Consider the following 16,430-nt stretch of genomic DNA (forward strand, 5'->3'; position numbering starts at 1 on the left):
CGTCAACGACCAAGAGTTGTTCTTCTCCCCGCAGCTTCTGCACATCCGGCTTGTGACCTTCCCAAATTTCGAATGGGGTCTTCTTCGACTCGAGCGCGCTCGTTGGACTTCGGTTCGTCAGAAACGCCGCAGTCTGAATCGCCGAATCCCAGAATTTCTTGCTGATTCCGGAATCCTCCCGCATAGAAAGAGCTTTTTCTGTATTCTCCGCCATTGTCACAGCAGAACCGCGAAATCTTGCTGCCAAATTTGGCCGAGGAAGATCTTATCCTCTTCAGGAATTGGCGGCTCAGCATTGGCCAATTCTAACGATTCATTTTGAGTCTATCAGCTTCCTCTGGAAGTTTCTTTTAACTTTCTCTGTAAGTTTTTTTTTCTGACAGCTCTGTAAGCTCTTTCCAAACACTTCAAAAAATGTCCATCAGCATCCATTGGAAATTTCTTCTAATTTCCCGGGAATGTAATGTTTAGAACTTTACCGGAAAGAATGTATATTTAGCATGCTTTTGTTTTAACTGTTTCGTCTCTAAATCGAAATAGCTTCCATACAATTTGGTTAAATTAGTAGAAATTGATTCCCAGAATGCCACTGGGACTACAAAAAATATATGTTTTTAATTACTTTAAAACGAGGTATCTTTGATAATGCGGGTAACTTTGATCGTATAATATAAAGATTAAATTTACACGCTGCGCTTTTTCCAAATTAGGAACATTGGTTCCATATTGTAGCTTAGGGCATTTCCGTTGATATCGTATATAGTTTTTATATAGAATGTGTTACACATTTTACAAACATATTAATAAACAATTTTCGTGTTTTACGCCTGTTTGAAAAAGCACTCAAACCATCACTTATGAAATGTATTACCAATACAGCCATCACAAATTCAATGTTGTATTCTTATTGCTTATGATGTTTTATGATTATATACTCATTAAAAGTTTCATATTTAAAGAACGAAATTGTTTGAGTTTCAAGCATTTTTTTCTACATGCATCGAGCATTATCAAAGTTACCCCAAATCAAAATACTGATGTTCGGTCAGAAAACTAAAAAAAAAAAAATAGTGCAAATGGGTTCTATAACATTTTCCAGAAAAGATGATGCAATTGGGTTGTTTAGCTTCGAAAAATATACAGATTTTTATACATCATCTGGTAGAGCTTCGTTTTCTAAGCATAACGATATTTTTATCAATCCCGTAGACATTCATCTCGATTTTTAAAGCAAGATTTAAATTTTTGATCGTTGACACTAAATCTATTCGTTGACAGCTCGTTCCCATATTGAGTCCCACCAAGGGGCGCTAAGATGGTGATTTTTGCTAATGTAATCGTACTTATTTAAAATAGTTCCAGTGTACCAAAATTGATGAAATTTTGGATTTCGGTTCCATTTTTAATGCAGATAACGAATATGTATTTATCTCAATACCCCTAAACAACCCAATTAGTAATTTTCACTTTTCTTTCTTTTTTACTATTGATAACACACTATGTTTACTTTTATGGAACTATGCTGGGGGCAAGACAGCTTTCGATCACGAGTAAAATCGGAGTTAATTTTGAGTAACTCTGAGCAACTCGCGTTGGTCAATATATTATACACATAGCAACTTGAATGCTGTATTGAAAACAATTTTGAAACTGATGCTGTCAAGCAAATTAAGTTGACGTATTTTCCAGTTTTGATTGATGAGCCTCGAAGTAAGTATTAATTAAAAAGAAAACTTATTATTTATTCGAATTATATTCCAAAAGTGCAGAAGATTAATTTGTCGTTTCACTTACGCAGGATTACTTCTGGGAAAAAATCCAACGAGACGTTGGAAATGTTCTCCCCCACATAAAAAAAAACATTCTGAAGCTAGAGGGGCTAGCAGAAAACGGTGCGCTTGCAATGCTCACCCGGGAAGACATTTCGGCGATAGAATTGCAAATGCGTTTTCGTATAGGACGTGTACGAAATGAAATGCAAGCTGCCCCTTCAAAGTCAATGGAAGATTTTTATGGCGATTATGCCAAACAGCCAGAGATGTTCTGCTTTACTGCCGGTGACGTTCGAGTACTGCAAACGTTAGCAGCCACAGTAAGCAAGAACGGGTTGAGTAAATACATTTCGGCAGAGAATCAAACTGCTGATGATGAGCATGGAGTTCCCAGCCAACAACGATATGTTAAGATTATAAACCAAGCAAATGAGCAGACTGAGCTCATCGGTCGACTCAAGCAGCATTATTCTAATTGGTATGGTTTTAATAGTCGTAAAATTTGCCATAATATGTACATTAACCAATCTAAAACAGTACTCTAGATTATGAAGAATTGGAAGACATTACGCATTTACTGAACTCGATAACCGTAAAATTTGAAGGAGCCTCCGGTGATAAAACTATCGCCTTTGTTTCTTGCCCAGTTTACCATAAAAAAAACAAGCGGAAGGAACTGAAGGTGGTTAAAGAACCTGCAAGGAGCTGGCCATTGTACAACATGTTGCGGCATTTTAATTCACATTTCCGGATAGCTGACATAACATCCAACCGAAAGCGAAATCAAGGAGACTATTCGGCTCATCTGAGCAAAAGGTACCGCAATAAAACAACAGCCGTAGATTCAGCTACTACCATTGAGCCAGTTAGTATCGAAACAACTACCGTTGCACCGGTAGAAATTGAAGAAATTGAATGGCTTAACAATGCATGTAGTGATAACGAATTTGAAGAAGAATCTATTGTTCAATCATTCATCGAAATAGGTATGGTTTAATAACAATAAAATTTAAACACATACAGGCATAAACAAAGTTTATTATTCTAGAAAGTGAACATTGTATCAACAATTGACCACTTTGTCAAGCAGTTTTGGCGTGACTTTCTACCAGCGATTTCACATAACTGGACCAAATAATTTCTATTTTTTTATGAAACGCACAAATGTTGGCTACTTTTCTCGAGGTTCTAGAAGAAAAAGTCTCAAAATAATGTTTTATTTCAAAGTTCGAGTGGTAGTAAACGTCATGTTAAGTGCTCGAATGAAGTGGTTAATTCCATTGATCAAAGCTCAAACGATACCGTTCTTTTCCGGGAAATAAGTTCTATGCATAATAGAATCAGTGGATCAAACCCACATGCTAGAAGGTATACCGAAATAGAAAAGGACATTATGGCGTTTGAATACCTCACAGCTGGTAATTCATACTACGAATATACTACTGGGTTGAAAAAGTATCTTGAAGACAACGATTATCCCTTGGTAGTGGCATTGTGTGAAGATGCTACAAGAATAACCGCAGCCACGGAATATGATTATTTGACGGATTCGATTAGAGGCTTGGTAGCACCATTTGATTCGGACGGGTTGCCTAAGCAACACTTGTTCAAAGCATCAACACCTCAAAAAATGATGGAGGATGTGAAAAGTTATGCTTTTGAAAACTACGCATACATTCAGTTCGCACTGCCGCTAGCTAACGAGGCAGCACCGTATGTATTATACCACGCATGCTCAGATAATAAATTCGGATACCACGATGTTTTGAATAGATGGAAGCGCACGGAAGATTTGCTACGCCAAGAAGGCATTAAAGTTGTCGCACACGCATCTGACGGTGATCCTCGCTTGTTAAAGGCTATGAAGCTACGGTGTGGATTAGATAAAGAAGCCACAGCATCGCCTTGGGGATGGTGGTTTCGGGTTGACCAGGTAGAAGGAATGCCAGTCAGTGTTGGCAAAATCAGAAATCAATTGATATTTTTCCGCTCTCATGCGCTCGCAATATTACGCGTGATATTGGAACAAAATATATTGATTTTACAAGCTCCTTTGATATTGCGACGCTGATTGTTTACAACACATTTTTGTCTTGTTACAATTAATATGTATTTCAGGACAGCTAATTTTATTGTACGTGCTTGGAGAAATTGGTTGAAGGATCATTACAATAATGTCAAGCTTTGTGTGTCAACCAATGCCTATCATTGTATGGAACTAAACGCCCATAGCCTTATTATGTTCATGCAAAATTGTCGAAACAGTGGGGCTTATTACGGATGTCACTTCACGGTGAAAACTTGTCACTTGTCGTCACGGTGAAGTGATTCCCATTTGATTTGTACGGCAATCACGGTGCTTATTCTGAGTATCACTTCCTTATCACCGTGTAGTGACACCCGTAATAAGGCCCAGTAATGCACCTGAGCAATTTGTTGTATCTTATTTATCAAGCCAACCGTGCGAAAAATTATTTCGACAGCTACGGTCAATGGGTACTACTCAACAAACGGTTATCAACTTTACTGCAAAAGAGCTGACGGAGAAATTAAAGAGAATTCACACTAAAATGCGAATAATGCATACTCGTAAATAATACATAAATTTTTCATCCATGAAACGACTACAAAATAAGCGAAGAGAGGCACACATTCTTCCTTCTGATGAGAGCATAATACAAACAATTGAAAAAGCTCAAAAAACAGCTCGTGTCGCCTTGTTACAAATAGGAATCAATGATGGAGATATAAATATGACTGATTCAATCAATTTCAAAATGAATGCACCAGGAGACATGTGGAAGCTGAAAATTTTAACATGGAAGATCATGAAGAACTTGGAACTGGAGGTGACAACATGGATAGGGAGGTTAATATTGGTGAAATAGAAGATGCATTCTTTAGTGAAACTGAAGATCAGAATGATCCGGAAGATAATGAGGATTATAATAACATAATTTATGATGCAGGAGAATTGATTCCTAATTGCAATGACTCTCTAAATTTGAAGAGCAGTTCAGTTGGAGGGAAATACTGTTTCCGAATTCGAGACTGCACTGGAACAGTAAAAGTTGTTAAGAAATCAACCTTTTTATGGTTGCTTACAACGGGCAAATATTCTTTTGTCAAATGATAGGACTCGACGTTTTGTCCAAACAGAATTTAAGTGATATATTTAACATGGTACCAATACTTATGTTGTTTCTTTTACTAACATATTTAAAAAGAAATGCAATACAATTATTTCAGTAACTTCTCATATGTATAACATATTCACATTTAACAGTATTGGAACTGCATTGGATTTTGAGCTCAACATCGACGATCGCCACCATCGATAACACGTCGAGTAACACGTAGCAACTACATTCACGCAGTTGACGACGCAGCATATACCTAACAAGAACAACGAAGAATCACCATCGTGGACCTCGGACCTGGACGACTCAGCAGAGCAGCAGTGGGTTTAATTGGAATTTCTGTGTAGGAACTTGTAGTGCGGTTCGATAGGTTCGAATTAAGCTAAAATTATTCAATAAATTCATTCTTTGTGTAACGTTAGAGCAGTGTAGTTCGCATTTATATTTTTTTATAAATCCAGAAACTAGGTGAAAACGTAATTTATACAAATACATAAATATAATAGAATACATTCCTGTATGTTATTCAAAAAGATCAGAATCCAGTGCCTTCCCATTTTTGGCAACATATGATTTTTGTCTATTATGCAATCTATAAATTCATAGAATGCTCTATTCGATTTATGATGTTACTCGACCATTATTTAGGGATTAGACGCTGGATATACAGAAAACACGGGCGAAAAATTGAGGCAATAAACAGATGATGACGACACTGTATTTAGTTGTTGGCCATGGCATGATTTTTAATGTTAACAAACTCCACGAAGCTGGCCAGAGCTGTCCTAATCTGGTCTGAAATTAGCAGTTATATAATATACCACAATCAACAGCGTTTAACTTGTGCAAAATATCGAATCTTGTGGATCACTACAACAAAACCTAACGATTATATCATTCCTGTTTATCGTTTTAAACTTGTATTGAAAACCAAATATGTTGTCAGACGATATTTTCTTTGATTAGAAAATCGAGACTACTTTGTTAATTTTTGAGTAAATGTGAGTAACTCAAATTTACTCGCTGCAAATATATTTACTCTGAGTACAGCTGTCTTGCCCCCAGGAACTATGTATTTATCAATACCAAACCATTTTTTAGCTTTTTATAAAATGACAACCTTCAAGTTTTCGAGCACTTCGTTCATCATTTAATAAGTCAAAGGGTCTATTATGCAATCCAATTCAACCAGTCGGAAACTGTTAAACCTTATCGAAGAATTGTTTGACCTGAGTTGAAGAATTTCTCGTGATGGATTAAAAAATCGGTGCATGGAACGTTGAACTACCGATTACAAATTTACAACATTATTCCACTCGTTATTATCCCAAATGGTCATTACCCCGAATCCCTTGCGAAAAGCTATTGATTATATATTTTCCTTATATAGGGGAAAAGTTGTCTTCGGCAATACCTTAACCTATTATCGTCAGGGGGGTAAACAAAGTCCTTGAGAGCTCAATTTTGATATGTGGATACAATGTGTTTCAAATTGATTCTTTTTCGGTCAGAAATAAATTTGATAAAATGCAGTGTTATTTGAAAATTTTCCATCTGTCGAATTCAGTTCACCAAATTATGATTTTGAGTTCAATTCCATCCGGAAAATAATATTTTTCTTGAATTCAGTATTAGTATGTTTGGCATAGACGGATTTCAGCAAAACAGGATAATAATGTCAGAGTATTTGCTGATAATTAGACAGATGTTCGAATTCCTGAAAGTGTCAGAAACATTATTTTACAGGATCTTTCGTCAAGTCCAAAATCAGCAAAATTTTGCTGACTTCTAGCGATTTAAATTTGGTGATAGAGATGTATAGATTGATGAGAATACGTAAATTCCCCTACAATCTAATTTAGTAAAATATTTTACAGGAATATACCGTTTGCTGAGCTTCTGAACACTCTAACACAATCTACCCTATTAATGCCGAAGGCATCTTCAATATCGGCTGATTTCACTTCCTACCCATAGTAATTTCTGTCGATCCGGGCTCGTTTTGAATTTCATTCATAACAACAACAAAACAGATCACAGTGTGCCCGGCCAAACAGCAAGAGTGTTTATATTTTTATTTTGAAGAACAGAAAAGTGTATCTGACAGCTGAAAAAGTAGCATCAGAAAAAAAGGAAGTCCTTCGCTCAGCAGCAGTAAGAAACAAAAAACCCTCTCAAAATGGATCTTCTGAATTCTATTCTCGGATCGATGGACAAACCACCGTCCAGGGATAAAAAGGAGAAAGAGCTGATTGAAAGTAAGTCGCTGTGAGGTACCTAATTATTGGTGTTTTCGGTTTTACTCACCCGCGAAATCGCGGTCTAATTTTAGAGCAAAAGAAGGAGCTGGAGCAGCACCGGAGCAAGGAACGGGACGAGTTAAATCGCTTCCGCAAGTACGCCGAAGAGCGCCTGGGCCGGTTGATCAAGGATCCCAATCGACCGTACATGGAATTTCAACCGTTGGATAAAGTTCACCGTTCCGTGGTGTAAGTTTGACGGTGTTGGATAAACTGCGCATGATGAAGTGTAATTGAATGTAGAGGAAATTTTCAGACATGATATTGCTGAAATTGGTGGACTGGCTGCCATGAGCTTCGGCGTTGAAGGCGTAGATAGGTACATTGTAGTCTATAAGAAAGAGCATCTACCTTCGGAAGAAGAGCTGGCAGTTCGACGGCACGGGGATCCTTGGAATAAGCAAACTGCTGAGGAATATGTCGTGAAGCGAAAGCATCAGAAGCTGCTCGATGAAGAGCGTCAGAAGAAGCCCTTGGACGAGAAGAAAGTCACTGCTCCGACAACTAACTATAAAAACAAGTACGTCCATCTGATTGGTCAGGATGCCGCTCTGGAAGCGGCGAAGAAGACCGAGACGAACAAAACCTACGGTTATGGTAGAACGCATTGTGTTCTGGAAGAAATGATAGGGAGATTAAAGGGCTTTCTTTTGCAGTTCCCAGCGAGAATAAGCGCGACATCCGCTCGATCGAGCAAACCATGGCCGACATCCAAGCGAAGAAGAAACTCAAAATCCAGCACGTGACGCTATGTGCGGAACCGGATGTCGACGGTGGCTCGTCCGGGCAGATTTAAGGGTTCATGTTGAAGCCAAAGAATTTCGTTTTAATCGACCTGCTGTACTGGACAGATGGACAGTTGAAATTTTAGCAAATAGCTTTATACTTTTGTGTAAGTAGTCTTTAGAACTTAGTTTTAGTTCAACGTCCACCGAAAAGAGAGATTAGGAATCGATTTTTAGATTGCAATCAGCTCAATTTTCACAATCACAGCATGTCCCGTCCCGGACATGAGTTAGCAATAAATTATCCTGAATTAGACTTATCAGAGTCGACTGACTCTCGTCGTCGTTCTTCCACGAGTTCAACGCGATTACCGTTGTAGGAATCACTTATTATTACTTAGAGAAAAATGAAGTGCAAACATACTTACTTAAATAAAAAAAAAAATATCTGTAGACTACCACATGAACACAGCTTTTTCGCGCAGTATCCGAAGTCCGTAGCGGGACCATTCGGCCTCGGTTAGCCACAGTTCGGTGGCACTTTCCAAACAGGACATGATGGCCGCTCCCTTCCAGGCGGTAATCTCCGCGTCGATGTCCTTCGAACTGGTCACGATGTTGTGCTCCGAGCGGTACATCAGCGGAATCTTGAGAGCCACCCGGTTCTGCAGCCAATTGCTAATACCGGTGAATTTCATACCGCCACCGACGACCAGAATGCAACCGTACATTTTCCGCTTCAGTTCGTCGTTAGCTGGAATGAAGATTATAGATATGTATGTGTTTAATTGCTAGCTAGCATTCCGTAAAAAGAAGTAAATACTTACGACACCGCTCAATACTCTGCAGCACCGCCTGATCGATTCCAATCATCTGTCCACCGGGCAGTATAAAGTCCTTCTCGTTCAGCTTTCCCTCCTTCTCCTGCTCCAGTCCTTCGACCACCATATCTTCGTCCTGATTTTCCGCATTCGCAATCCCGCTCTCGTTGGCCGTCTGTTCTAAGTTCTCCTTCCCCCGTCGACCGGTTTCGCGTAAATATTCTGCATCGAAACAATCCTCCGGATTTGGCTGAGCTCCGGACGGTTTCTGCGTTATGGGGACGGACTTGTTTGCTCCCGTTACGGATAGCAACTCCGTGTGGAACAACCCTAGCGGAGCAACGATTGCTTCGTCGCCGATTTGCAGGGTGAACTTACGCCTTTCCTGCTGAGGTTGATTCACTGTGAAAGTCTTTTCCTGCGCACCACAAACATCCAAGTTAACGTGGCAAAGATCTTCTTTAAGCTGCTTCAGCAGAAACGCATCCTGGGGACGACTTTGGTCGCATTCTTTGTACGGAAAGGTGCACTTTTGCAGCATCCAGAAAAAGGCTTGCGTTATATCAGCGCCTCCGTAAGCCAATCGTACCCTTGTGTTGGGATGGGAAATTCCATCTTCCACGCAGGAAACCGACGTCTTCTGATCTCCAACGTCTACGACGCAAGCATAGCCCAGACCTGCCCCGAACGTAGCTGACACATGATCCTGCACCAGGAAGCAACATCCGAAACCTATCTTGTTCAACAACAAAGTCGTCAGCTCTTTCAAATGTGCCCTATTGTAAATATCCGGAATTACCAAAACCGCCTTGTACTGTTTCAACTGTTTCAAATCGATTCGCAACCGATGTCTCAACACGTACTCCCAAATGTCTTGAAGGTCGCACATAACTCCGGACATGGATCCACCAATATTCTTGTGCAGATTCAACTCCCCCCGCTTAACCGGATAGTGTATATTAAATTCTCCACTGGGATTTAACCCCAGCACTTCCTCCCCAAATACCGTATCACCCGGTAGGTCATCTTTCCAATCAACTCTGGATCCTTGCACGACTTCCGGTGTCGATCGCCGGTTGAATGCGGATATCTGCTGTGGCGGAGTCGCATATCTTCTTCGACCATCCGATTGAACACATGATTGCAACGTATGCGATACCTAGAAATAGAAAAACAATTTTCAAAACATATAAACTACCACCCCGGTACGGTTCAACACTAACCTGTAACCGGCACTCATCGAATTCCGACAACGGTTCCTTCGGTTTTGCAACTGGTGTCGGGAGAATTACGTCCCGATAGACTTGACCATCAGGCTTGCGCCGGCGGCCAATGGCGTGCAGTATTCGACAGGGATTCACATCCGAAGCTCGACCTATCCGCAGGTACAGCGACCCCGGATGAATGACGATGATGTTTTGGGCTTGGAGGTGCTGATTATTTCAAGGAAGTATGTTCGGTAAATTTAAAGTTTTTCAATAGGAACATTCTTACCTCCGGTGTTTCTTTATTGTTAGACATTATTTTCAAGAAGCTTACTTTATAGTGCAGAAATAATAGGAGAAACTATTTTTGAAATAGCATACCACCACTTTCCTTTGATTTCATTTTAAACCCAAAAACAAAACAAATGTGTGTAATGTTAGCCCTTAAAATGCTACACAGAAAAATAAAACTAACCAAAGTTTTAGTGTTTCAAACCCAAATTTTAGTTTAGCGACCTCTTTCCGTTTCATTCCCTCTCACTATGCACACAGCAAAAAAAAAAAATACAAAAAAATAATATCGATCGTCGTAATTCGAATGGATCAAATGGATCGAGCTAAAATTTTACCCGTCAAAAATAAATTTGGGGCTGTTCATAAACTACGTAGGCAGTTTAGGGGAGTTGACAATTATCCACGGCCCATACAAATTTACGTAGTTAATGAACAGCCCCTTATTGTGTTCAAAAATCCCTCTGGTTTTGATCGTCCGATTATCAAAAATGTGTTTGTTAAATTTTATTCATGTCAGAAAAAAATAGTGCATTTTTTTGTTGCATGAAATGTAACGTGTAATGTGTATCCTAGCCACGAACACACATACTAAATGTATGAGTTGGTTCGTGTCTAATCTATTCCAGGCAAAATATTTTTATCTAGATAAAAAAATTCTATGGTTTTGACAGATGGGATCGCTGCACATTTGAATCCGCCGTTATGGATTCTCGATCAAGAGTTAAGTTTTAGTTTCAACAATTTCAACAATAACATTTCTAACCAAAGCACACTACTGACATCTGGCTCCGTGTTCGCCGGGAATATTTGGCTTTGCCATGAACCCGCATGCAAAAGTTATGAATTGGTTCGTGTCTGATCTATTATGGACAAATTATTTTTATCTAGATCAAAAACTCCCATGGTTTTGACAGTTCGGATCACTGCATATTTAAATCGGCCGCTTACGATTTTCGGGCATGAGTTAGAATTAAGTGTCATGTCGGTTTGTCGGTGGTATTAGCAACAATCAATATTTTTTTTTTTTTTTCCTTTGGTTTGTTTTTTCCGTCGATCTTGTTTTCCGTGCTGAGCACCAATGCTACCGACGTGCCAGGAAGGCAGCTCCCACACCTGGACCCTACCTATCGACCCATCAACTCATGAACTGGGGGACCAACGGCTTTACTTCCCATCCGAAGGAAGGCGTGATCAGAGATGTTATGCCTCAGAACATCCCGGCGGCGCCGACTGGGATTGAACCCAGGCCTTCTGGGGTGAGAGGTAATCACGCTTACCACTACACCACCGGCGCCGTTAGCAACAATCAATATGAAACTATGGATTTAAATGGGCTCACTACTTGACTAGCCTATTATTGGTCCCAAGCACATCGATTAACGTACGCCATTGTAGTGAAAATTCTAGTACTACACAATGTTTGTTTTGATTCGCTATGAAAATTTGATAGAGAAAATGAGGGGTTTGTGGATTTTCCTATGTTTCAAGGGGTGCATCGAATAGCTTGGGACCGAAGATAGTACCAGAGCTAAGCCAAAAAGTTGAACACGTTTCTTCGGGACCTACTCTGCCCATAATCGCAAGTCAGTCCGATCTGTAAGAAACTGGAAATGAGAAAACGGCGTTCAAAGATTTTTCAAGTTTTCTGATTTGACACTTATTTTGAAGGGATAAATTTAAAAATTAACATACAATGTGATAGAATGTATCTATGTTTACCCAAAAATATTGGAAAAACATCGTGAAATTTTTATATTACGGCCAAAATCTGAGTGGGACTGACTTGCGATTACACTTAACGTCAATGAGAAAAAAAAAACTGCAAGTAAGTCACAATCCATGGTCCCATAGAACGTTATTGAATGTTTCTGGATTTATTCCGCTGGTTCCAGAGCAATGGCCGAAACATATTCCGGTGAGTATGGGTCTTCATCAGACCAGAGATTTTCATAAACGTGCCAAACCCACCATGCGATACATCAATTCACATGAGCATTCAAAAATAAGATCAATAAGAGTCATGATGAGTGACCAGAACCAAGTTGGCCACACCCGGAAATGTTCCGGGTATCCCCGAGGAAGTGATACATCCATTTTAAATCAAAATCCATCAAGCCAATCACATGAGAATTCAAAGCCATATAAATTGGCGGTCAAACTGAGTTTCGTATAAGAACTACATTGGCCGCATCCAGACATGTTCTAGATACCCTAGGGGAAGTGGTCATAATCTGTCTTGACACAAATCTCATGATGCGATGTGTTGTCTAACATTTCTAACATATTTTTTTTCTAATGGGACTGACTTGCGGTTACTTTTCGCTGTGGGACAATTTGACTTGGTATTGTTTTTCATTTTTCTAGAACAAACCATATTTGTTCAATAGTACATCTCAAAAAACATAGAAAGATAAACTGAATAATGATGCTAACTCAAAATTGATAAAAATGCAGATGGTACTGACTTGCGTTTACCGGCAGAACTAATCTTATGGCGGTAAGCTCCAACTTGGATTAACTTTTAATACCGTCCCTGTTTGGATGATCTGTGAATTGTTTGCATAGCATCGTGCTGAATAACTCTGATGTCGACATCAATGCAGGTGGACATTCTTGATCGGAATTTAATCCGAGGATAATACCGATTGGAGCTTACAGCCATTAGAGTTACCTCTATGGTGTTAGCACCGACAAACCGACATGAAACTGAAACTTAACTCTTGATCGAGAATCTATAACGGCCGATTCAAATGTGCAGCGATCCCATCGATATCTGTCCATAGAAATGTTTTATCTAGATAAAAATAATTTGTCCAAAATAGATTACGCAACTACGTGGCTAGGATAAATATTTTCCGCGAACACGGCGGCAGATGACAGTTTTGTGCTTTGATCAGAAATTTATTTGTAATTTGTATAATCATTCATGTCGGTTTGTCGGTGGTATTAGCATGTGTGGACGAGCTACCAGTTACGCCAAATCAACGATCAAATGCATTGTTTTTAAAAGCTGATACGTCCCTTCGAAAAAGTACTCGAGATTTTATTCGATATAATCGCGCTCAAATCTTTAAAATTATTCTCGAAATTAATAATATCGTTTTTTATCGATCACAGAATTTTTTTTTAATTTCAACATATTCAACAATATTCTGTATTAAATTCAATAAAATAAATGTTGTCTCCCAGCTAACGATAAATATTGCTTAAACCAATATTTTGTTTTATTGAATTCAATGAAAATAATGTTTGCTTCTATAATATAGATACCCTAATAAAAAAATACCATACCCGAACGATAAACCAAATTAAAGAACAATTCCAAAAAATGGTTTGGATGATACCACAGAACAGAAGGGGAAGTGCAAACAAATCGGTGAATCAAAAAGTGGTTCGTTTTTCTGCTCAACAAGCGATGTGTGTGGTAGCGTTCTACACGGGATTTCTATGTTCACTCACACTATCAAAGCATGCTGCCTATCTTAACTGCAGGCAGACGATGCCTTCTACCTCTAGGTGTGCTAGTGTTCGCAAATGACAAATGGAGCCTTTTTCTGATCCGAAGTTCCACTCCTGTGATGATACCTTGAACACGTCGTTAAGCAAAATAACCATACGCATATTATATTAGGGTATCTCATGGACCAAAACATATTTTCTTTGAAATGGCGAAACAACAATTTTTATTTGTTGAAACAAAAATATTTGTTTACCGAGTAATCAGCAATGTTTTCTTTTAATGGCCAAAAAATCTTTGAAATAACATGTTTTATTTTTTTAATAAAAAAAAAAATGTTGAATTAACCATTTTTCGAGAATTTTAGTGTAAATTCTCCAAATGGAACACAGTTTTCTCAGTTTTGAGTAACTTCAAACAAGAGTGTCTGTCGAAATAGCGGATGTTGATTCTGTCAAAAGTGGAAGCGTCGCGTCTACCATACGTCAAACCGTAAACGTCAACCGCACGCCATCTTGGTCTCTTTCTATCTCTTTTTCCGGTTGCACATACTAGTGAAGGTACGACTTTAACATTTAAGGAGGAATATTTTTCGAAAAATTCGCTGTAAAACTTCGCAAATAAGGTATCAATTTGTACTTTCGAAGGCCCATCACTGCAAACTGTTGACGAAATATGAAACCGTCCTGATTGTGCTGTGTTTTCGAGAGAAAATCGGTGAAACTTTGGCTTGTCCGCGAGGTTAGGTGTCGGAAGACGATTGTACACAAAAACTAATCGGATCGTTTTGTCTGCGTTTTGTGCTCTTTCCAGATGCCAGGAATTACCGTGAAGGACGTCGATCAGGACAAAGTTGTCCAGGGCGTTGCCCTCTTCTTGAAGAAGTGAGTAGTTAAGTGATTTTAGTGGATACATTCAATAACAACAAATCGATGATTTCTCGTAGGTCCGGTAAGCTGAAGGTCCCCGATTACATCGACCTGATCAAGACCGCCAAGTTCAAGGAGCTGGCTCCCTCCGACCAGGACTGGTTCTACGTACGCTGTGCCTCGATCCTGCGTCGTCTGTACCACCAGAGCCCGTCGGGTGTTGGTTCCATCTGCCGTGTCTACGGTGGTCGCCAGCGCAACGGTGTCCGCCCATCGCATTTCTGCCGCGCTGATGGCAGTGCCACCCGCAAGGCCGTGCAGGCTCTGGAACAGATTAAGCTGATCGAGAAGCACCCCGAGGGAGGCCGCAAGCTGACCAGCCAAGGCCAGCGGGATTTGGATCGTATTGCGGCCCAGATCGTGAGCAAACAGCGAGCTGCCCTGAAGAAGGAAGCCGCTGCTCTCGTGCTGGCGTAAGGATTCCGGGGCGAAACAGTTTTTTTTCGAGGATGTAAGCATACTAAGTTAATATAACAACAAATTCCCACAACAATATGCGGTGTGCATGTGAATTGTGATTGATTTAATCGGAAAAGAAACGCCGGCTGAATTGTTTTTTTTTTTAACGTTAGTAGTGTCTTGACAAACTGTAATGTTCGTTGGCTGATGGAAGTTTGCTCTTGGGGCTTATTGTGATAATGGACATCAGGGTGTAGATCAGTGAAAGAGAAATGATCATGATTAAGGCTGGATTTCAACAGTATCAACCTCTTCGATTTATGGAACTTTGCGAATAGTGAGGGTCGCTAGGATAAGAGCGTTCCTAAAAAAAAATCTAACAAAAATTGTGAGTACATTAATTCACCAGGTATTGGATTTCTTGAGGAAAAAGAAGGCCTTCCCTTCTATGTTGGACAACAGTACCTATACTCCTGTTTTGGGAATATCGCAAAAATATCAGGTTAAAACGAATTCTTTTTGAATGTTATACCGAAGACAACAAATCAAGAAGACTGGCAACTTTGCCAAAATTCAAGCGACAGATACAGCAGCGCTGTGCTTGAGTGAAGGTGGAAGCAACGCATAGAAAAATGAGCAAATACACAAACCCTTCGTCTGAGGATGTAATCTTTGCTATCAAATTCGTTCAAAACATTTACCTTTGAGCGGCAGATGACGCGATTGTACCTGTCTCATAGCGTTCGTATGAGAAAATGAAAGAGTTGCCAGTTTTCTTGATTTGTTGTCTTTGGTTATACCCAAATAGGTCCTAATGGACTAGGTTTTAGTGATAGCAGGTTGTCTACTATGGAAAACCGGGAATTTCACTTTGTCCAACAGTTTTGGCTTGAATTTCTACCAGCGTTTTCACAAAACTGGACCATCAAATTACATTTTTTTTATGAAACGCACAAATTTTGGCTACATTTCTCGTGGTTCTTGAAGAAAAAATCTCAAAATATTGTTTTATTTCGAAATTCGAGTGGTAAATTGTCAGGGTTTCTTTTAATTCTCTTGACCTGCAAATTTTTAAGAAAGGAGTATAGTTATTGAAGTATTTAAAAACAATAATTTCAGAAATGTCAAAACACCTTCAGAGTGGCCAGTGAATTTTCATTTCTTTTAAATTCTCTCCGGTTTAAATCTTTAAAAAATCCCGGTTGATCCTCGAAGCGTTAAAATGATTGCAATATTACGTTATTTAATGGCTCTAATGTTGGCCTTCACCGAAAATTCTCATGGACTTATGCATTGAATTCCATTTCTATGCTCCCAGAAATTTCTTGGAATTATCCTCAGAATTATTCATATAATCGAGCAGTTTTTGCCACTGATTTCAAGAAAAT

At 39.3% G+C, this 16,430-nt stretch overlaps 3 protein-coding genes across 3 annotated transcripts; 2 read left to right on the forward strand and 1 right to left on the reverse strand.

Moving 5' to 3' along the window:
* The first annotated feature begins 7,028 nt into the window (after positions 1-7,028).
* On the forward strand, positions 7,029-8,023 carry LOC135709308 (sperm-associated antigen 7). The gene is made up of 4 exons (XM_065231618.1): positions 7,029-7,170; positions 7,245-7,401; positions 7,469-7,809; positions 7,869-8,023. Exons 1-4 carry the CDS (start codon positions 7,092-7,094, stop codon positions 8,006-8,008), a joined length of 717 nt encoding a protein of 238 aa, XP_065087690.1. The 5' UTR covers positions 7,029-7,091; the 3' UTR covers positions 8,009-8,023.
* Positions 8,012-10,346, reverse strand: Arp8 (Actin-related protein 8). Its single transcript, XM_065231617.1, has 4 exons — positions 10,253-10,346; positions 9,982-10,191; positions 8,765-9,917; positions 8,012-8,691 (listed from the first exon to the last, which is right to left on the reverse strand). The coding sequence occupies exons 1-4, from the start codon at positions 10,277-10,279 to the stop codon at positions 8,393-8,395; spliced, it is 1,689 nt and encodes a 562-aa protein (XP_065087689.1). The 5' UTR covers positions 10,280-10,346; the 3' UTR covers positions 8,012-8,392.
* Positions 10,347-14,465: 4,119 nt separating this feature from the next.
* Positions 14,466-15,151, forward strand: LOC135709205 (small ribosomal subunit protein eS19A-like). Its single transcript, XM_065231431.1, has 2 exons — positions 14,466-14,598; positions 14,661-15,151. Exons 1-2 carry the CDS (start codon positions 14,528-14,530, stop codon positions 15,058-15,060), a joined length of 471 nt encoding a protein of 156 aa, XP_065087503.1. The 5' UTR covers positions 14,466-14,527; the 3' UTR covers positions 15,061-15,151.
* The last annotated feature ends 1,279 nt before the right edge of the window (positions 15,152-16,430 follow it).

This window comes from Ochlerotatus camptorhynchus, unplaced genomic scaffold, assembly GCF_037179485.1.
Source record: "Ochlerotatus camptorhynchus isolate MF236.1 unplaced genomic scaffold, CSIRO-AGI_Acam_v1.1 ptg000357l, whole genome shotgun sequence".
Classification (NCBI taxonomy): Eukaryota; Metazoa; Arthropoda; class Insecta; order Diptera; family Culicidae; genus Ochlerotatus; species Ochlerotatus camptorhynchus.

Excerpts from the sequence above, each read along its gene's own strand:
- LOC135709308 (XM_065231618.1), top strand. The coding sequence starts at position 7,092 with ATGGATCTTCTGAATTCTATTCTCGGATCGATGGACAAACCACCGTCC. Across the intron at positions 7,402-7,468 it reads AAAGTTCACCGTTCCGTGGT|ACATGATATTGCTGAAATTG; the intron begins GTAAGTTTGACG and ends GGAAATTTTCAG. Across the intron at positions 7,810-7,868 it reads GAACAAAACCTACGGTTATG|TTCCCAGCGAGAATAAGCGC; the intron begins GTAGAACGCATT and ends TTTCTTTTGCAG.
- LOC135709205 (XM_065231431.1), top strand. The coding sequence starts at position 14,528 with ATGCCAGGAATTACCGTGAAGGACGTCGATCAGGACAAAGTTGTCCAG. Across the intron at positions 14,599-14,660 it reads GTTGCCCTCTTCTTGAAGAA|GTCCGGTAAGCTGAAGGTCC; the intron begins GTGAGTAGTTAA and ends GATTTCTCGTAG.
- Arp8 (XM_065231617.1), bottom strand. The coding sequence starts at position 10,279 with ATGTCTAACAATAAAGAAACACCGGAG. Across the intron at positions 9,918-9,981 it reads TCGATGAGTGCCGGTTACAG|GTATCGCATACGTTGCAATC; the intron begins GTTAGTGTTGAA and ends TTCTATTTCTAG. Across the intron at positions 8,692-8,764 it reads GCAGAGTATTGAGCGGTGTC|CTAACGACGAACTGAAGCGG; the intron begins GTAAGTATTTAC and ends TCTTCATTCCAG.